This window comes from Anser anser, assembly GCF_964211835.1.
Source record: "Anser anser genome assembly, chromosome: 1".
NCBI classification, from domain to species: domain Eukaryota; kingdom Metazoa; phylum Chordata; class Aves; order Anseriformes; family Anatidae; genus Anser; species Anser anser.
The window spans coordinates 191,249,751-191,271,776 of NC_139720.1; the positions used below are offsets into that span (position 1 = coordinate 191,249,751).

The 22,026-nt window shown below is 42.9% G+C and overlaps 1 protein-coding gene across 4 annotated transcripts; it reads left to right on the plus strand.

Annotated features, from left to right (window-relative positions):
* The first annotated feature begins 3,691 nt into the window (after positions 1-3,691).
* Positions 3,692-11,772, plus strand: RNF6 (ring finger protein 6). 4 transcript variants are annotated; one of them, XM_083816088.1, is made up of 5 exons: positions 3,726-3,846; positions 4,543-4,624; positions 7,321-7,533; positions 8,094-8,201; positions 8,905-11,772. In XM_083816088.1, exons 3-5 carry the CDS (start codon positions 7,341-7,343, stop codon positions 10,638-10,640), a joined length of 2,037 nt encoding a protein of 678 aa, XP_083672214.1. In that variant the 5' UTR covers positions 3,726-3,846; positions 4,543-4,624; positions 7,321-7,340; the 3' UTR covers positions 10,641-11,772. The 4 variants fall into 4 exon arrangements, with proteins under 4 accessions (XP_083672212.1, XP_083672214.1, XP_083672215.1 ...); XM_083816089.1 differs by lacking the exon at positions 3,726-3,846 and adding an exon at positions 3,862-4,046; XM_083816086.1 differs by lacking the exon at positions 4,543-4,624 and having other exon boundaries at positions 3,692-3,846.
* The last annotated feature ends 10,254 nt before the right edge of the window (positions 11,773-22,026 follow it).

The following is a 22,026-nucleotide window of genomic DNA, read 5'->3' on the forward strand; positions in this document are numbered from 1 at the left end:
AAAGGCTCTTTTCATCAATTGAATTTCTTATCTCTCATTTTGTCTCCTTGCCTTTCGTGCAATCTCAGAAGTCAATCTGAAAACACACATTTAACATCTCCTGCTAAATCTGGTTCTTCGGAACTTTCATTTTTCTCTTTTTTTCTTCCCACCTTCATGGCTTGCTTTATAACATCCTTCTGTTCCAGGTCTTTTTGTTTCTAATGTTTCCTGCACACACGCTTTAGACATTTTTTCTTTGAAATCACACCTGTAAAACAAATCAGGGTTCCCCATAGCAAAACAACCTAGTACTGTGTTAGTGTTGATCATGTGCAGAGGGGCAGAGATAGTTACCAAAGCGAGCAGTGTCCTGACAGCAGTCAAGGCGGATTCACACCATAAACGTCTCTGAATGCAGGGAATTGTGTTTCAAGTGAAAGGCCTGGTTTGTCTGGGAACTGCCTGGGCTGCAGGAATGAGCAGATGCTGCTGAGTGTTGAGGTAACAGCACCGGATAAAGAGGGTTCTGTGCCCAAGCTGGAGCAGCAGTGCTGGAAGCAGAGCTGGTTTTGTTCTGTGCACGTTTATACGGCCACGATGCAGGTGCTAGTATCCAAATTTGTGAAGCAAAGTTTATGGTTAGGGGAACGAACAAAAAGCTACTTGCTCTGTGTTTTGCACTGTTAACAAATAGATAAAAAACATATAAAAGTAAATCTTTAATTTTCTTGCTTTCTCAACATCTATTTTTAAGTGACTAATACACAATACTCAGTCACATCCCCATGCCATTAGAATGTCCACTTGCTCCATTTACCAATTTGCCAAATTTGAGCATAATCTTGCTTTTCAGGGCAATTTTTCATTTCAGAGTAGCTACCTGCTAATAGTTTATCCCTGTTTCCCTGAAGGGATATTTTCTGTAGCAGTGTGACTAAGGTGTTCCCGGCTTGGTACTGAGTGAAAGAGGGCCAGTCCTGATAAATGCTGTACATCTTCCTCTTCTGCTTAGATCAGTGAAAGCTGAAAGCAGAAGAATAATGTTGGTGGTGTTGTTTCCTTTTTTGTTATCATTGTTTTTTTTTTTCCTTTTCTGTGTGTAAAGAAAAACAACCGTACTTGCACAGTGTGAACACCTTCTGGAAACCTTGCAGTTGCTAATGCGCAGATCTGTTAGCTGAATACTGACAGCATTTAAGAACGCAGTTTACTTGAAGCTAAAGTGCTGCTTCTGCAAACAGTTTGGTATGTAAAGTTAAGTATTCTGCATTTTGCACTTAACTATAACATTGATTTGACTAGCGAAGTGTCCTAGATTCTGGCAGGAGTGCAAGTTACCAACAACCATCTGCCCATTCTTTGGATCCAGGTCCGGTATAGCAGAGAGTTATGTTAGAAAGTGGTGGGACATCAGTTCGCCAGACGCGTGACCATCTTCAGTAACTCTCTGTCTGGCTGCTTTATGCTCCTGAAGAAGTCAGAGAATCAGTTCTAAAGAATCTTGACAGATCTTCAAAATTCTGCCTAGATTACTTTTGTTATTGAAAAGAGGCCTACTGTAGGAAAATAAACCCTAATATTGAATATTATTTGACTATTTTATATTATTTCAACAAACTGAATCATAGAAAGGGATCTCTGGAAGTTAGCTAATTCAATATTTTTCTTAAATCAGGGTTACTATTAAATTCAGGTTGCTTGGGGCTTTGTCTTGAAAACCTCTGTGGAGGGAGATTCCACAGCCTCTCTGGACCTGACTGTCCTCAGGGTGAAAATTCTTGTCCTTATACCTACCCTAAACATCCCTTCTTTCAAACTTACGGCAACAGTCTCTCCTCCCGCTGTGCACTTGGGCAAAAAGCCTGGCCCTGTCTTCTTTGCCAGCGCTGGCAGGCTGCCCCTTCTCCCAGCTGAACAAGCCCTGGTGCCCACGGCCGCTCGCATGGACGTGCTCCAGCCCGTGACCGTCTTGGTGCTCGCTGCTGAGCTCCCTCCAGCTTACCAATAATTTTCAGTATTGATATTGTTCTACTGAAGACCCCCAACCCGGGCACTCTATTATTAAGTTCTGTATTAAAAGATTCTGCCCTACTTACATATGTAATAAAATCTAATAAAGTTACTTTCTAAAGAAATTAAATGACTGAACAATCAAATTAAAGCAGACTTGCAGAGCTTATTTTGAAAAATTTAGTAATTGCCTGAGGTTTGCTGCCCTCTAAAGGCTACCTTTATTATTATTGCAGAGGAAGTATTTTATTGTGGAAAGTATCCCTACAGTGCAATAATAATATTCGAGGAAAGATCTACTATTGTTATTTTTGTGCTAACTATGTGGCATAAAATAAACAAATACTGTACGTAGTTATATTGTACTGTTGTGAAGCATGAATATAAAATGAACAGAGAATTCTGCACCATAGGGAAGGTCAGTAGAAAAAGTCGAAAAAGGACTATTTCAGTAGAAGCTTTAAGTAAGGAAATACGAGTTTACTTATCTATTTTCCTAAAATATATTATAACCTTCTTCTGGATGAGCAGTCCATATATGGGTTTGACACCTGTGAAGATTTTGTGTTTGACTGTGATTACTAAACATCATACTATGGGAGAAAAAGATTTTAATAACAAAAGAAAATTTTGGGAAGTAACTGGCTTTTTTTTTTTTTTTTTCCCAAGAGAGCCAGGCATTACTTTGTATACAAGGCAGGTACTCTGGCTTTTATTACCAGAGTAAAATTGGTGCTCAGGAAAGACTATTTTAATTATACCAGGCAAGGGAAATCATAGTATAATGTGGTAATCACTAATTATTCCTGGTGTGGCAAGGAACCTGAATAACAACAAGGATTCCATTTCTTGAATACACGCAACATAAAGGAGTGGCCCCACGCATAGCCTCGGTGCTAAAAAATTCCCCCCCACGCACTGTCAATTTGTCTGGTGGAAATCAGTTACTGACATAAAAGACGGGTAAACTAACAAGAAAACTAAATGTAGCATGTCTGTAAACTCTTTTCTCAACCAGAATAAACAAATCCTGGAGTTTGTTGTTAAAATGGGGAGCAGAGGTTATCTTCCTGGACACCAGACTCCCGCTCTTCCTCTCACCTCACGCATTACAGAGGGGTTGGTTTTACATCAAGATCAGTAGCATAACAAATATCCACACTTCGTGTATTTCTGAAAGGAAATTTGAACAAAAGCATCAGCAGTTTGGATATCCTAGGAATGAGTTAAGGTATCCCTGTGAAATCCTCTCATTTTGCGAGTAGTTCATGCAAGTTGTGAAACGCTCCTGTCAGTGTCTGTCCCGTGTAGAAGCGATCTGCAGAAGGAACTCAGAAGGGAAAGTTTGTGTACGCTATCAGCACTTGTGGGATTTGTAAAAGGGTTTGGAACTTGGGTGAAAAATTTACACGGCTCTGTACTTCGAAAGGGGGAGAATGTGGAGAATGGCAAAGTAGGGGGAGAAATAAAGAAAATAAAGAAAATAAAGAAGTGAGAAAAAAATCTTTATTGAAAACGTGTAAAGGGATATGCTTGAGGGGGGAAGACGCTATACAGGACCAGGCGAAGCTCGTGAGGAGCTGCAGCACCCAGAGCAACCGCCACCATCCGCCTTCCCCTCAGGCCTCTCCTCACAGCCCCTCCCCACCCCCCACCCCCGCCCCGCGCGCGCCCCGTCCGTTGGCCCCAACGGCCGTGGCACGCGCCCCCACCGGCCGGGCCGCGCGCGCATGCGCGGGGCGGTGCTGGGCGGAGGGGGGCCGGGCCGGTGCCGCTCGGAACCTGCGCGTCGCGGCTGCCGGCAGCTGCCCGGACCGCAATCGGGGCTGGAGCGCGCCGCCCGCACACCGACGGGTCGGTTGGGGGGGGAGTTTTATTTTTTTTTCCCCTGTTTTTGAGCATTTTTTCCTCATTTTCTTTCCCGGCCGGGAGCGGGGCCGGGCTGTGAGGGCTGCCCGGCCGCAGGCAGCCCCGGCACCCCCCTGGCCGGGCCCTGCTTGGCAGCGCTGAAGGGAGGCGGCCGGCCCGGCCCGGCCCGGCGGCCGTTAGCGGCGGTTGGTGGCGGTGGCGGCGGTTGGGGCCCGGCCGCGGGAGCGGGGGGGGGGCGGGGGGGTTGGAGCGCGGGGGGAGGGGGCGCAGCGGCAGGGCCCGCGGCCTACCGGGCCCCGCCGCCATTGGCCGGCGGCCGGCAGGCGGCCTGCTGATTGGCCGCGGGAGGTGTCAATCACCGCGTGCGGTGCCTCCCCTCCCCCAGGCGGCCTGGCCGGGGGTCGCCGCCCGCCGCCCCCCTGCGGCACCGACCGGGGGGGGGGGGTCGGGGGCCGCTCGGTGCCTCACGGCGCTGCCGCTTTGTCTGTGTGTCCGTCCGTCCGTCCTTCCCCCGGCCTCACGCAGGGGCTGGTGGGTCCTCTCTCTCTTTCTCTCTTTTTTTTTTTTTTTTTTTTGTTCCAATTCGGTGAGATCATCTCGCCCGGAGGCTGAAGTGTGACAGAAATGCTAAGTAGTGCCGCCGGTTCCCTCGTCTAAACGCGCTTGTCGTCTTGCTTGCAGCCGGTAGCCTTTCGGGAAATGGATGCCCGAGGGAGGTGGGGACAGGAACCCGCGGAAGGGGGCCAAAACCTGAAAGCCTAAGGTATATGTAGCTTAGATAAAAACGAACGTGTATCTTAGCCAGTGTGCTGAAGTAGCTTTCAGTTAAGGAGTATAAGAGTTAGTCTCAGGCTAAAAATTCTACCAAATGTAAACTGTTGCGGTGTGACACCTGTTTCTTTGCGATGCAAGAGTAATTCCGAGTCATTAAGGCCTTTCAAATTCACATTTTTACACCTTATCACTGAGAACCCTTCAGCTCTTCAGTACTCTTAAGTATCTTGAGTGCCAGAGCAGTTCATTTTGGTGCTCTTGATACCCTTCAAATTTCAATACCCTAAAATATTTCAAGGGCCAAAGCACTTCGTTTTGATGTTTGATAATAATAACTATGGGTAGTAGCTGCCATGCAAACAGATGGGACAACTGAACACTTCACACTTCTTATCGTTTCTAAGTGACTCATTTAAAGAGTGTGACTAATCACCCTACCATACAGTTGTCAACAAAACAGTATTTTTTTTTCTACCACCCACAAAAACCGAGGAAGAGGTTTCCAGGTTTTGTATGGATGCAAAATGAAAAGTGAAGAATCTGTTTTGAGCAACAGGTGGAATGCAGATTGAGGGAGACGGCATGCGATGGACTTTTCATCTCTAGAACTTATTTGAGAGTTTTTCTGTGCAGCACATGGTGATACATCCAGGAAGTCAGTTAACTTATGGTCGTGGTAGGGCGAAGAGTAGCACTTACTGTCAGGCTTTCATCTAAATAACAGCTTTAAATGAATTTTATCTGTCCTCTTCCCCTTTTCTGTTTATCTCAAGTTGTAAGTCATCAAGAGCAGAGGCGCTTTCTTTAATATTCAGTGCAGTATGGGCTGGGCATTTTCATGACAACAGCCAAGTGTTGGTGCCATCAGGATGATGATAACGCCATAACCTTGTGCTGAGTGGAGGGAGGAGACAATTGCGTTTGCTTTGAGGAAGCCACGGTAATAAGAGCTGGCTGAGAAACTGGTGTTTCACACTGAGAGAGGAGAAGTGACCTGATTTGAATGTAGCCATGAACAGAAGGCAGCGATTACTTAGCTTGTGAGGTTGAGCAAAGAGAGAGATAGTAAGTTAACAGCCCCCACAAATATTATCAAAATAGAAAAGGTCTTCAAAGGGAGGTACTCAGATTTAACTTTAAGTTAAATGAGTTAAGGGGCTAGGAGAGAAGCATTACGTACTTCGGAGTGCAGTATTGGATGCAGGAGAGAGCTGAATGACAAGTCTGGTTGGGAAGGGATGTTTGCAAGCGCAGTTACCTGCGGTGGGGGGAAAAGTAGCATATGGGATGGAAAATGAGGAGACGAAGGATGCATCAGAATGGATCCACAGGAGAACATAAGCAAGGTATATTAAATGTATGCCGGTGTCTGCTCCTGGCAAATACATTTCCTGATTCTTTGTATCTGTTGGCAGCATTGGTAAAGATTTACTCTGTATTGAATGTATGTCTGATAGTTAGTTGGTTTGGTCTGTTTGTTGGCTCGTGAGCTTTCCTGGGAAGACTAATTACTGAGTGGGAGTGTGCTGAGAATGCTGTGCTGTGTTTTCCCATTTAATGCTTGGAGGGAGTTGGATATGTTGGTCAACTGACACCTCCCCCCCAAAAACAAACAAACAAACAAGTATGTAACCAATAACTTCCTCTCCGCAGTAAACGGAATGGTGCTATCTGGTGAGTCTTTTGGCCAGGTGACCTCTTTAGGAGTGATCTGCTCTGTCGGTTGTCTACCTCAGCAGGTGTTACATGTGACTTTGTAAAAATGTGAAGTCGTGTTGAAAGGATGAGGCTTTGCTCTCTCTTGTTTTAAACTGAATACTGAAGAACAGGTATTCTTTAGGTATTTCTTGATTGGCCTAGAATTGAGTCATAAGCAGAGAGAGCAGGTAGTAGCACAGCAATCAAGAGGGATGATGCCTCTGCCTGCTCACGGGAGGCCTTCTGAGGGCATGGCCCCACTGGTTCAGTGTTGGTAAAGTGAAGGATTTCTGTGGGTAAGCATCGACTTCATTCTCCTACACCAGTTTTCTGGAGACGTGTATTCCTTTGTTAGCTAATCCTCGGATTAAAGATGGCAAGGTACAAGTAATGTCACAATGTCAAAAGAATAATTTCCATCAAAAATCTATCCGTAGGCTTTATGCTAAGGGAGTGGTGGTACCGACTGAGATAATGCTGTAGTCTCACGAGCTTATCAGTAAACATTTCAAGTGGAAGATAGTCTTCTCAAAAGCAGTAACCGTGGTCATCGGAAATTGCACTGAGTAATTACAGAACAGTGTTTTCAGTGATATTTTAGCCTCTAAAATACTACACACTGCTGTTGTATTTCCCTCAGGAGAGGGGAAACAGATTGTTACCCTTTAATTTCCTATAATATCCTTACTTAGCTAAAATAAATTTGTCTCTGCTATTGTATTTTAAAGTTGGTGTACCAACAGGTGTGTCTTTTCGATAGCGAAAAGGGACTTCTAGCTGTCCTTGTGCAAGTTAGAAGCAAAATACTTGCACGATAAACTACACCAGTGAACTGACTTGGCAAATAACATAGTTTGATTCATCTTAATCGTCTTTAGCTATTTATTAATAAACTAACTTAATTGAAAACGCTGGGAACTTCTACAAGTAAATTAGGTAAATTCCTACCTCAATTATTGTGCAGTCTAACCTTCCGATCTCGTTCAGGACAACCTGGCATTCCCATTATGGATCGCTCTCGGCACCGTGCAGGGAATGGCAATGAGCAGGCATCTTCACGAGAGCACAGTTACGGCGAAGATGAGAGACAACGACAGCGGGAGCGCCTCAGCAGGGAGGAAGCCTATTACCAGTTCATCAATGAGCTCAACGAAGAAGACTACAGGCTGATGAGAGACCGCAACCTGCTCGGCACTCCTGGTAAGATGGGGATGCCCTCAGCAGAGAAGCTGTCATGTGAAGTAATGCTGCTGTTGGCAGGCACTGCACCTGGTTGTACAACTTCAGTAGCCTGACAGCTGCTGTTTTCCTAGAAAGGGGGAAAAATCTTACATTTCTGTTTAAAATTAATGATAGCCAATAAAAGTTAACTTAAATAGATACCAAAGCTGGAAGAAAAATAGATCTTTCTCAAGCAGTACACCTCTGTATATTGGTGATATCCAAACCCAAATAATTAACTTCTGCTGAACTGAAGTAGCTGTTCATCTGTGCAGTTTTTTGGGCTTCTGAGTTGCTGGAAGCCAGCGTGCTCTTGACAACACATTCAGGATGCACACACCTCCCCTCCGTGGTACTTGCTTCCTCTGTTATCTGTTTACCTGTATTCCAATTTCACGCTGGTGCTCTGTTTTTAAATTTAATTAATTTTACCTAGTTTCTGAAGATTTTTCTTCAAGATAGAAAACACTTCTCCATAGCTGTGTTGAGCCAATAAGTGTCTTATCTAACAGCATTATCAAAACGTAAATTTTTTTCAGGGGAAATAACAGCAGAAGAGTTGCAGCAACGTTTGGAGGGGGCTAAGGAGCGTCTGGCATCGCAGGCTGATCTGGAAAACAGAGAAGGTGAAGGTAGAGCTGTTGGAGGTAAACAGACTTCGTTTGTATGTTTATGTAGTACGTGATGCATAAATACTGTTCTATACAGATATTTAGGAGAAATGCTGACCAATTTCAGTACCGGCCATTTCATGTCTTCTTACCCATTTTGCCTCAGCGAAATGTTCTTCAATTAAGAGAGATTTTGTAATGATGGAAAATGAACTTAGAATCAATTCTCGTGAAATATTTCCACGTGAGCCACAGATTGCTTTCTCCTCTTCTTCTGGTTTGCCTTTGGTAGTAAATCTCAGAGCACAGAAATAATTTTCACTTTTAATTCTTAAAAGGTTTTATTGTATGTTAGGGGAATTAGAACAGAAAAGAAGTTAACAGGAGAACTGTTAACCTCTGTGCTGATTTTTGTTCTGTTTCTGTTTGTTCTAACAGTGAGGTTGGTATTATGTATGCTGTCTTCACTTCCCAACAATATAGGCTTAATCATTCGGCCAATTTCAGTCAGATTTAAGAAGAAGAAATAGCCAGCTCAGGGGAAAAAGATACAGCGAAGTACTAACCATTTTACATATGGTGTATTTTCAGCTGAATGATATTAGCCATAGAAGGGTGGCTGTCCTGCTAGTATAACGTTGCTGAAGTCAGGGCTCAGTAAGCATAGAAGATTTGGAATGTGTCATTGTGCGCTGAGCGCGCAGTTGTATGAATGTTTGCAATTCTTTGTTTCTCTCAGATTCTGACGTTCTCGGAGAAAACTCAAATGGAGATTCTTTGCTGGAATGGCTGAACACGTTTCGTCGCACAGGCAACGCCACTCGCAGTGGACAGAGTGGGAACCAAACCTGGAGAGCTGTGAGTCGAACAAATCCAAACAGTGGGGAATTTAGATTTAGTCTTGAAATCAACATAAATCATGAGCACAACAGTTTTGAAACTGCTGGTGAAGAGTACGTGGGTATAGATAGTAGCAGGATGTATTTAGAAAGAAGACATCAAAGAGCTGTCAGTCCCGTAACCACACGAACGAGGAGCAGGACCGCGAGAGAGGCCAACAGCGAGACTTCAGGCACTGCGAGGACCAGGTCTTTAAGAAGTTCTGTGGTGCAGAGCTCTGAAGCAGCCTCGCACCCAGTCTCAGGGAGGCTCAGGAGTAGAACGAGGGAGTTGGCAGGCCTTCACCAAACAAGTGCTACACGTAATAATTCTACAGCTGCTGGCGAGCAGAGAGAGATGCCAGAAAGAGGTACTTCTGCAGGAGTCACAAGAGGCAGATCTAGAACTAATGTTCGGATGAATTCAAACCAAAGACTGGAAATTCTGCGGTTGAGGTCTACCCTGAGTAGTCGAAGCCGCTCTCCACTGCAAAGGCAAGGTGACGCTGCTCGTTCTGAGGAACACGGGCAGAGACAGGATAGAAATACGCAGCCAGCCACCAGAACCAGAAGACAAACAGCACAGCTTTCTACGCAGCCTGCCGAAGAACAAGCAAGAGGTGCTGCTCAGACTCCTCAGGTTTCCAGTGCAGCCCCATCCTCGGGAATAACTTCAGAGGAGGAGGAGTCTAGTAGGCCGGTAGCTGCTGTTAGAAGGCATCCAACGATTACACTAGATCTTCAGGTGAGAAGAATTCGGCCTGGAGAAAACAGAGACCGGGACAGTATTGCTAGTAGAACTCGTTCTAGAGTAGGAATGGCAGAAAACACAGTTACCTTTGAAAGTGACAGTGGGGGATTTCGGCGCACGATATCGCGATCAGAACGTGCGGGTATTCGAACCTACGTTAGCACTATACGGATACCTCTTCGCCGGATTTCAGAAACTGGGCTTGGTGAACCTTCATCGGTGGCCCTTCGATCGATCCTTAGACAGATTATGACCGGTTTTGGAGAACTGAGTTCTTTAATGGAAACTGAATCTAACTCAGAAATGCAAAGAGGCGGCCATCACTTAGCAGATGTACACGCAGAGCAGAATAACTCCAGTTCAGCCAACAATAGCAGTGATCCAAGCGAGTTTTCTTCTAGGAATGGGCACGCGGCAGAAGGTGGCAGTGAAACAAACGGACAGAGTGATGACGTTCAACACTATGGCCGCAGTAATGAAAATCAAGAAAGCAGACAGTCTCAAGATGCTAACAACCTAGTGGAAAATGGAACGCTGCCCATTCTTCGTCTCGCCCACTTCTTCCTGCTGAATGAAGATGACGAAGATGAGCGTTTAAGAGGTTTAACCAAAGAGCAGATTGACAATCTTTCCACCCGGAATTATGGGGATATTCACACTGAAGACGAAATAAGTAAAACGTGTAGTGTTTGCATTAACGAATACGTAACAGGAAATAAGCTAAGGCAGTTACCTTGCATGCATGAGTTTCATATTCATTGTATTGATCGCTGGCTTTCTGAAAACTCCACTTGCCCGATTTGTCGGCAGCCTGTTTTGGGGTCTAATGCCACAGACAACGGCTAAAATGATTTATACTGCTCAGTATTCAAGGGTTTATTTCTGCTCTATTTATGATGAGCCAGATCAAATGAGTTGACTTGCATAGGGGTCCATTTGAGTGGGGAGTTTTGTTAGGTTTCTTTAAAAATAATAGGAAACTTGTCTAAATCTAGCAATGTAAATACTATTTTTCTCCAAGTGCAGATCTAGGAGTACACATAGAACCAAATGATATCGGTAAAGTTTATATTTTTTTAGGTAATTTTGTTATGCTAAGCACTTTTGTAAATACGGAAATGCAATAGTTAATCAGTCCTGCTTAATGTATGTTTTTTTTTAACAGTGTAATGGACTCACTTTATTTAGATGACAAATTGTTTCACACAGACCTACCACTGTGTTGAAAAATTAGAGTCTAAATAGCCATCCATTAGCTTTTTGTTCTAAGAACAATTTCTTTTACAGAGAGTCTCTTGCTGGATATGTTTGCTAAAGATATTTAAGTTACTTGAAGTGCTCATTTTAATATACAATATATTTTTTTTAACATTGAAATATCCTTTCCAAAAACTTGCCAATTTGGTTCTATTTAAAATTTTTATGGCAATTTTTGCATGTGGTTTTACACAATGCTTAACGCTGACAAGTTCATATTCAAAAGTGGAGGGGTTAGTGACATTATAAAATGTACATAATTAAATGCTGTCTTTGACAATCGCCGTCTTTTCAGTACAGACAGCAGTCAAATCAGTGACAATTCCAAGAGGGTGTGTCTTACTCAACGTGATATTTGCTCAAGGAATAAATGAGCACTGAGGATGTCATTTTACTCTTCCAAATTACTCAATATTCATGTTTTTTTTTTTGACTGCCTTAGTTTAAAGAGGGAAATAATTCCTTAACCATTATATTGTCTACGATATGCATGTTTTGTGCATCCTACTCAGAAAAACAAAACAAAGGCTTGAAGTGTTTTTGTACAGAATTTTAAGGTACATATATTACTAGTCCTCCTAAAACATGTCTGAGGACCAAATGGCAAAAGACACTAAAAAGGACAAAATAAGCTTCCCTTAAAGTTCCCAGATTACTGTATAATTAGATATTAAACTTTATACCAATAACTTATAAAGAAATAAAGTTGCAAAGTAAATAATTGAGGCTTTGTGTGAATTACTCTTGAGCCGTATCCAGTAGATTGATAACAAGACTCAGTCCATAACAAGGCGATGGACTGCCTTGACAAGACACATTTCAGTTACAACATCCGGTCATGACAACATTGAAGGGAAGCGGTACAGTCCTGTCGTAAGCTATGTCCTTTTCAGTTTTGCACGTGAAAAGCTTGTGTTAGAAGTCCCACAGATTGGAGGTGCTTTTCTATTCCTAAAAGTAGTTCTAAGAAATTTCTTAGATTTAAATGAGCTTAAGGATATTGGTAAGATCTCTTCTGATGTGATTTGGACTGCTAATTTTTACTAACGTTAACACCTTTCTTGAGAGCCTCCTTAGCAATGTTAAAAAGTGAGGAAACTGAAATGTTATTATCAGAACTACCTTTTTTTTTTCCTGTTACTCCTGCTACGGACAGTGTCTAAATGCATGGATGCCTTCTGCTACTTCGTTTTCTCTCTATGGTTTTCTTTTATATTTGATAGCTCCCTCACTCAAGTCCCACGTTTGTAGAAACCTGACTTCGACTTGCTGTTGCCTTGCTGATTGGTTCTTTCAAAGTCATTTTGAAGTTAAATCCCTTACTGTGGGGAATATATATATATAGCTTTTTTTTTTTTTTTAACTAACTAGTTGGAATTCTGCTTACCTGCTCACTAATGCCCTAAAGGTTAGAGGGAGGATGCTCATGGCTTCTTTCATTAAGATGAGATTTTAGTGTGTAATGTTAAGAGCAAGATTTCTGATAGAGTTCAAGACAGGGTACCTGTAACTGAGCTTCAGGGGTGGAATATTCAAAAGTACGGTTAGTTTTCCTTAGAAATCATGGGCTACTGGATAGGAAGGATGAAGTCTTCCGTGCTATATTGCTGTCTTGCCGCACATGAGCTGTCTAGTATTTACCCTTGACCTCATTTGAATGGGTGTCATTTGCTCATCACCTTCCTTCCCCAGCCAATTGTGTGGATAGGACCAAATAAAGCCTCAGCGGTTCAGTTTGGTATTGGCTTCTGTTGCTGGTGTTTCTGTGACGTTCCTTCACTTCTCCACTCCCACCCCCAAATACTATTTTACCGTCTCAGTGGTTTGTGGGTTCCTTGATCCAAGCCATCTGTGTCTTTAAGGACTTGCTTTGTTAATTTATTTTCCATGCAATTCCTAACAGTTTTCAAACCCGTGTTCTTGATCCCTGCAGCTTCCCCTTTGCAGAGTTAGAGTTTCTTTTGTGAGAAGTTTTTTTGTTTTATACCTTTAACTATTTAAGATTCCTAGGTGTTGTATTTTAAGATGCAACATGACCATAAATAACATCTCCCCATTGGTTTTGCTAGTTGGAATTTTATAGATGTCTGTTTTATCCCCTTCTCCACTGTTATTTATTTTTAACTTAGGAGTCCTAATTCATCTCTTTCTACACAGAAGCTATTCTTTATTTGTAACCATTCCTATTGCTCTTTAGTAATGGGAGGACTAGTACTCGTGCAGTGTTCAAGATGTGGATGCAGTAAGCGTTATATGGTGATCCAATAACACCTTTTATCCCCTCTGTGGCCTTCTGAATAATTCCTAATATTCTGGTTTTGATGTTGATAGCTGCTCAACCCTGAGCTGATATTTTAACAAGTTGTGCAAAAAGATTTCACAATTTCTTTCCTGAATGCTGATTGCTAACTCTTGAGCTGATTGTTGCGTGCTGATTTTTATGTACTACAGTGTGCTGTTTCGTTTTTTTTTCCCCTTGGATTATTTTGTATTTTGTGCAAGTCAGATTTTCTCTACCCTTTCTCATCCTGGGCACCATACCTTTTGTGATTTATCTTTGCTTTTAGTACCACAGTAGTTCTGTACCATTTGCAGATTTTATCACTTGTTCTTTGTTTCCTTTTCTGGTCCCATATGCACATGCTAACTATCACAGGTATTTCCACTAGCAGTGCCTTCTAGTTCAAAGATTAACCATTTATTTCTAGCTCTTTAATAAGTAAATTTGTGATTTATTTTTTTTTAATGAAAGAGTAGAAGTAAATATATGAAGAATTTTGGACAATAAATATGTAATTGTCCTTAAGGTGCTACCTGTTGAGGAGAACTTGAAATCCAAGTAAAGCATCCTCAGAGTGAAGCTGTGTTATTATATTATTACATCCTGTTAGGTATCCCTGATTTCCAGCCAGTGAGGTGATCCAATAGCATGTTTTATCCTTTCTTCTGCCTTGCAAGGGGCTGAGGAGAGGAAAAATACTAGCTTATTTTTCATATCTCATGTAAAGGTGCAATAGCCTTTGCCTCTATCTTTTTTCACAGGATTGGATGTTTAAATACAACTCTATAATGTTACCACCATATGTCATTAAAAGGGGGAAAAAAAATGATATGCAAATTAGGACGGTGACATGTCACTTGGACTATTCAAGTTTGTGTATAAAGGTATCAAAGTACAGTTGTGCATCACATTCATTTTCAAGAGCAACATCCAGTTTGTGTTACGGTCTGCTATCACCAGGTCAGGCACTAAAGCGAGAGCATATAAAGAACACCAGGACCACTAATTTAGCTGTTAGTAGCTTTGTCATGTTTGCAACATCAGTCAATTTTTGAGTAACTTCAAACATTTAAAATTGCAAAGTGGCCCATGATAGGTTTATTTTCAAAGAGCTTTTGTTCACAGGTATATTAAAGGTGCAGATGTCTGGAAAAGGGATCGAATACAAGTGTTTGAAATCCAGTTTGTTACCTAGAGTGCAGAAAATCGACATTTCCTGTTATCTAACTTTTCCAACGTTATCCGAAATGTGGCTTTGAAAACTTCAATTCTTACACAGTATTGGGTTTTGGGATCCAGTATCTGTACCTGAATTTTATTTAGTCCTTTTCTACAAAAACAAAGTGAACCCAAATGTTCAAATTCTGGAATCCCACAGGTTTTTGTTTTGTTTTTCTTTCCTTCCTCCCTCATAAATTGTCAAGCTTCTATCTCACTAAGACACAAATGATCCGACAATCCACTGTGTTCCTTTCCTCTTAAAATTCAGCATATTCAATAATTTGCTCTGGACATTTTAATTTAGTTGACTTACACATCCCAGCTAGAAGCTTTTTCTGGCAGCATCCATTAAGCACACTTTTCTCCCTGTTTGAAGTAACGCTTCAGCTGCTGTGGAACTGTATTTGTCGCCCTTGCTGAGCTCCACTTCAGGAAGGTTCTTTGTGCTTGTTGAACGTGGTGTGGCACGGCGTTGCATTTGCTCCTGGCATCCTCCATCCTTCCCTAGAGGCAGCAGGAGCCGGACACTTCCCAGCCCTGTTCCTGTGTCACAGCAGCCAGTCTTCTCAAGGTTGTGCAATCTTAACAGTACTCAGTACAGGAAGCCTCAAAAATTCATATTCTCCTGTATTTATTGTCTTCGTATGTCTAATAAGGAAGGTGTGATGCGTATGCGCTAATGGCTCCACAGGCTCACTTTTCTTGCAGCATTTCCAGCATCAGCTGGTGTGAGTGATTGCCCTGCTGGACGGATTCTGCACTTCTCAGGCTTGCGATTTAGAGAACGTGTGATGATTTGGTGACCTGTCCAATTCCTGCCTGTCAATTACTGCAAGGTTAGCTCTTTTTGCTATAAAAATGTCCACTGGAAAGTACATGCAGCCACATACTACGTGTTTACCTGGCTGGTAATACAAAGCTGCCAGCCCAGAGAGGGCTCTTCGGTGCTGAGGTGTGCTAGGAGGTGGCCAGGCTTGGATCCAACTCTTCACCCTGCTCAAGTAAAAGGGATGCGGTTGGATGGTGAGAAACTTGTGGCAATAAGGAACAGGTGAGAGTGGAGCTAAAAGCCCTCCCTGAGGCAGGGGGGTCACTGTTAGCAGCTGCGAGCCCAAGTTTGTGTGTGGCATCTGCCCCTGGGCTAGGTGCAGGGCAGCTGCAGGACGGTGCTGTTGGGTGGGATGCTCTCAGGAGAATCCTGGAGGCTTCTGTTGAAGTAACGAGCAACGGGATGTTCAGGGACTGCACACCCTGAGCATGTACACTTGTGTGTAGTGGCTCCAGGAGTAAAAGCAGGGAGTTGTTCCATCTGTGGGGTGGATGGGGTGGTCAGAGAAGCTAGTGCTGGGCCCGGTTGTCTTGGCTGGCTCTCAGATTGTTTCATAATCTCTCGTGTAGAAATCAAATGCAACAGGAGCACCTGGCTTCAGTTCAAACTCAGATTTTAAAACACCTGAAAAAGTAATTGCATGGTCTCCAGTTGCTGCCAAGTAAATGGCCACGTGGGGCAACTCCCAGTTTTATTTTACGTAGTCCCCTTTGATCTGGAAGAGCTAGAACCTGCCCTTGCTGCAGGAAGCTGGATTCATCATCTGTTCAGCTAGTTCTCTGCTACCTGGAGTTCCTGTACAAAAGAAAGCACAAACATAATATAGATGGACTTTTTTCTAGTGGCTTTCTTCCAGCAAGTTTGGGGATAGCGGCAGCAGTGGGAGCATGTGCCCTGGTGCCCACAGGTCCTCGCAGTTCCCACTGGCAAGCAGGTGGTGTCTGTGCCTCTCGCCCATGGTACCACAACTTCACTGTCAGCGGGATTAGAGCAGGGGGAGGGCGATACATCCCTGCACAGCAGGGTTGCTGTTCAGTTTGCTGAGCGGGCAGCTCGTGTGGTAACAGCGCAAAACGAAGCAGCGCTTCTTGGCAGTCACAGTGGGAGACGTGGCAGCATGGGGGTGTCAGCGCCAAACTGTGGGGAGAGTGGGAAACTCCGGCCTTGCAGACAGGTGTCTACCTATTCTGAGTGACAATAATCCTCTTTTGCTATGCGCTGACAACGCTTATTCGTCAAGTCATAAGCTGACAACAGAGCTATGTTTGCACCTTTTGTGTCTGTCGTAGTAGTCAAAGAGATTGCGTCCAGTTCTGAGAAATGGGTGGCCAGAGATCTTTGCAGCCTGCTCATTAATCTTACTGTGAAGGTTAAAATACAAGGAAGATCTTGTATAAGACTACAAAAGTAATAGTAACTTGACATTCAGTGGATGTACTGGATTTACTTGAAGACTTAGAGTTACCTGCAGTCACGGGCAGTAGGTGCTCAAATGTTAGAGTTGTGAAGTTGAGTAGGACCGAGCTGGGACACGTGAGAAGGAAGGTTGCCTATGCCAACACAGCTTGGCTTTCTAGTGCATCTCCACGCTTATTTCTCGGTACAAATGGGCCTCTCTCAGAGCACCAAGTTCACTTACTGAGCTGCTGTCAAATCTTTCCTCGTCTTTTGTTCTAGGGCTCTGAGTCTTTTACTGGATTCTTTTTAAATTCCTGTGTTTAAGGGAAGAATTTACTTCCTCATAAGTTAATTTGTGATGCTTTTTGCTCATGGTCATTTCCTCGGTAAATCTGAGAGAAGGATCTGCCTTGTACTTAGAAATATTTCTTACTATCTATCTCAGTTTTTCTTCATTTTTTTAATGAGCATTATTTCTCCAGCCAACTGTCTTCTATTCAGATATTTAATAGGATATATTTTACATAAACATAATTGTATGGCAAGAAAGAAAGCTAAAAATAATGTTAAACTTGAACAGCATTATATCCTTAAACTATAAGAAATATCTTCTAAGCCATCTTTGGTTAATACCTAATAGACGTTTTCTGTTGTTTATCTGCTTCAGGATACACAGCTATTGGTACTGGCATCAGCCTAGGTTTACCTAGGGAAGGAGTAAGATGTTAAGTGACTTGTATTGTTGAAATTAAGAAAAGCAATTTTATTTCTGTGGAAATAAATAGGAAATCATGGACAGAAGTTTTAAAAATAACAATTTGTTTCAATTGAAATATTAAATTCAGGTCAACTGGCTGTGCTAATCCAGAACATGTCTAGAAAGCCTTAAATCTGAAAATAACTCAGAGCTGGATTGGACAAGACCATTGAAAAGATACAGAGGACTCTTGGGCTAAGTTAATCAGTTTTTCCATTTTTTACATGTATTATGTTATCAGTGACTTTCCAGCTGCTATTATGGCCCTGTATGCCTCTCTAATAGTCTCTCCTTTAATAATATATAAACTAGAAATCGATTCCTTTGTTACACAATCACTGCAAACTAGACAGAAGTGCTTTAATTTCTTCCTATTCCTCAGACTCTTTCCATCTTCCTTTTCCTTTCTTTCTGTATTAATTAGATCTTTTTTCTATACCTGCAACCATTTACAAGTTTTTTCATTCTTTCATCTTAGTAGCAGACTATTTCTGCAAAGTTTGTTCCTCTGGCACTGCTGAAAAGTTCATGTGAGTCATTTACATGTCTAGAAAAAGGGAATGATCGGGGATAATAGGCGCATCACTCCTCCTAATTTTCATAGTCTTTCAGGGTTTATTGAACGCATGGTATCCCAGAACAGCTCCAAAACTAATACAAGGGGATCATGTTGTTTTCATGTCCCAATAAGCCTGGGGCATATTAGATCCATATCAGCAATGTCTGCTTTATACTGCATCATGAACAGAAAAGCAACAGAGAACCGTGAAGCAAGACACACAACACGTAGTTGCTGTGCTGTGACCTGAGAGGTTTGTCAGACACCCTGCTCTGAACCTAACCAAAGAAGTTACACCTTGTGCATTGGAGTCGCTGTGATGGGTCGCATCGCCTCTCTTGGTTTGGCTCAGTGTCAGGTGTTCATTCTGTTCATGTTTTAAGGTTTTTAGAATTAGAAAGAGGGAATTCATTCATTGGATGTTTGGTTGTCTGATATATGATGATTATAAATTTAGCCTTTTGATCTAAAAACAGTAACAATGGAAAATAGAACAGGAAATATGATAGGTTATCAGGTTGGCTTTGATACCAGGTTTCTTGCTAAGGCACAGGCACAATTAAATCATGTTAATGTAAGTGCAGCAGTAAGGTTTGGCTTAGATCTGGTGTCAACATGGTTGGATTTGCATAGCCAAGCAGAATCGCGCAGCCTAGTTCTATTAACAGAAGGCAGAGTGTTAATAACCATGAAAAATAAACATGTAAGTACGTAAAGAAAGGAATCACAGGCATGTATATGAGGAGAATTTTCTGAGTTTATTTATTGAGTTTGTAGGACTTGCCAGTTTGTGAAGAAGCTTTGAGACCTGACTCACCTTTTGAGTGCACTGATCATGCATCACGATGCATGAAAGACAAATGAAAGACAAAGACAGGATTTTAAAGGAGAGAGGAGGCAAATGGCATTAATGTTATCCAGTCACATAATGTGGCTGTAACAACGAAGCCGTGCATACCCAGCTTTCATCAGAGTAGCATATGCAGCAAAAGAAATGGGCAAGCGAACAGTGCTGCACTCAGAGATAAGTCTTTAGAATGAAATGTACCCTTTGCTCTCCTGAGATGCTGTGCAGCTAATCTGATTTCAGCCTGTACGTGGAAACTATCAGCAAAAGGTGAGCTCTGCATGGCGTCCTGCAGCCTTCAGCAGCCTGCTCTGGTTTACAGGGGGAATGGGTTTAGCCCAACATTTGGAGACGCAGGCTACCTCAAAGCAAAATTTCTTTTTTTTTTTCACTGAGTTTACACAGGTCTTTGACCAGTTAAAATAAGACCCGGAGCAGGTTCACCACCTACTAACTCTGTGCAAGCTGTTCCTTTCCATCCACACTTACTCCAGAAGGTGTTTATCCCACCGCTAAATTTATCTTCAGTGTAATGTAAATTGCCTGAAGTGCAAGAATCAAACATACACATAAAACAAAATAAACACAGCTTTGTTTTTCTTCTACAGGTTGAACAGCTATAATCGGGAATCACTTCATCCCATTATTTTTAGCAGCCCTTTGTAAAGGCCATTTGGCTCCTACAGTTGGGGTTCTTATCCTGAGTCAAGTGGGACAGAAATAACAGTTACGTCTACTTCCAAAAAAAGCACTTCAATTTTTGTGTTGGACCTTTCTGTCCCATCTCAAGTATTAAGCCTTCATCGAGGGCAGTTCCATTAAAATGTATTTCCTTATGCAACATCAGTTCTACTGTGCTGAACATTTGCACATATCTTACACATCCTGTAAGTTATTTTTATAGTTCACACAACTCTGAGCCACATTAGTAATGGCTCATTCCTTTACCTTCAAGCATGCGTGCTCAGGGAAGAATACTGTGTTGCTATTTTAATAGTGAGGTCCTGCCCTTAGCTGAGTGAGTGATGCACGAATGGAGTGGTTGGGTTGCTGTTACTATTGCTTTTGCTGCTTCTGAAGCACATTTTGCATGCAGCTGATTCCTTCCATTCATTCCATGTTAACAGTGGACATATAAAGATCTGTTTTGTCTGTACTGAAAGAACAGAAACACCAATACGTGTATGAGCAGAGTTAGGGCGTAGTTAATGAATCACAGAATCATTAAGATTGGAAAAGACCACCAAGATCATCTGGTCCATTCATCACTCTACAAGCAATGTCACCCACTAACCCACGTCCCCAAGCACCACGTCCAACCTTTCCTTAAACACCCCCAGGGACGGTGACTCCACCACCTCCCTGGGCAAAATGGGTGTATGTGTAGCAGTTAACTTGGGTATGCATGCAGTGAGAATGAGGAATCGTATTACTTCTTGCCCAGCGCTGTAGGCTATGTCTGTGTGTATATATGTGTGCCGATGCACACACATATAAGTCCCCTTCTTGGAGGTGTTCAAGGCCAGGCTGGATGGGGCTTTGGGCAACCTGGTGTGGTGGGAGGTGTCCCTGCCCATGGCAGGGGGTTGGAGCTGGGTGGGCTTTAAGGTCCCTTCCAATCAACACCGTTCCATGATATACATATATAAATTGAACTCTGCAGGGAAAAAAAAAAATATATATATATATATATAAGGAAAAAATATATAAGTATAATGTAATGATTAGCTTAGAATTATCAGATACCTGGGTATCTGACCAGTCTTTCTGATGGGCTACTTCATCACTGTATAGGCCCTATAGTTGGGCACTGTCCCCAATGCCACAGCAGCTGAGACCTCTTCCTTTTTAGATTGTTTAAATTGCATTCACTTTTTTTTTTTTTTTTTTTTGTGTGTGTGAAAGTTTCTGCTCAGTGAGAGATAGAAGCAATACCCCAAGTTTAGGGTTATTTTGCCAACAGGCTTCTAAAAAGTACTCTGTGATTTATTTTATTTTGGTTTGGTTTTGAGGCATCTCCTAGTCTGCAGACTCCGAAAACTCTTTGCGCGTACTCGGACCTCGAACACGGCTTCTGGCCTCCCCGCTGATCCCAGTCCCTCAGTTCCCCATATCCCTTGCGTCCCTACCCTGCCTTGACCCACGACGGGCCCCGATTCCCCCTCCTGCCCCGCTGCTGCCCGAAGCAGGCTGCGAGGTGCCGCCCCGCGGGGCCTCCCCGCTCCTCCCTGCGGAGGCTCCGAGGCCCGGAGCTGTCCGCGGTGCTGCACCGGGACCGGCTCCTGGCGGCAGCGCCCGGCCCTCTGGGACGGCGCACATCTCGTCGTGTCCGTGCCGTCGGCGCTCCGGCACCTTGCCTTTGCGTTTTGTATAAACGTTTATTCAAATAAAGCGCAAGTCGCTATTTCCACCCAAATTTCCACCCAAATGACAGCCCTGTCCATAGTAGCCGGTTCAAAACGTTGCATTTTTTTTCAAATATTTACATACTTCCTGCAGAGTATGATTTCGTCTTAAGTGTGTCGCTTCTCCCAAGCATTTTTCAGTCATTCTGCACGCGTCTGATTGAGACCAACTTTTGCTTCCCTGCATTTTCGTTACAATAGTAGGGGGTGGCTGCCGACAAATCAGGACGGCAGCGCTATGTGCACACCTTGCATTCTCTTGGCACCGATCTCGTTGATCACAAAGCAGGAGAACATCAGACTCAGCTAGCAGCCTGGCTGTGGGACATGGACGCGAGTGAAAATAATGGAAATACTCCTCGTGCACTGCGAGTACGATCTACGTTCTGCAAATCTATCTTAAACTTACCTTTATTAAGCTTTTCATTTCTTCAGTATTATCCTTCTTTGCTTAAAGTAACATTTTTTTTCTTCATTATTAGGAAACTACTAACTTGGTTCACTAAAAGCTCGGTAAACCTCTATGATCTACTGTGCAAAGCATTTGAAAGGTTTGTTCTACACACAGCCTTCTGACCATTGCCAGCCTGATGAATTCCTTCTGTGAACACTATTATCATGGAATAAAATGACTTGATCTGATTTAACTTACTGTATTTTGAATGCACATACAAATTT

What these genes read in the sequence shown, in the direction of transcription:
- RNF6 (XM_083816086.1), top strand. Translation starts at nt 3,723, where the DNA reads ATGCGCGGGGCGGTGCTGGGCGGAGGGGGGCCGGGCCGGTGCCGCTCG. An exon ending in CGCCGCCCGCACACCGACGG is followed by an intron (nt 3,847 to 7,320) that starts GTCGGTTGGGGG and finishes GATCTCGTTCAG; the next exon opens with GACAACCTGGCATTCCCATT. An exon ending in TGAAGGTAGAGCTGTTGGAG is followed by an intron (nt 8,202 to 8,904) that starts GTAAACAGACTT and finishes TGTTTCTCTCAG; the next exon opens with ATTCTGACGTTCTCGGAGAA.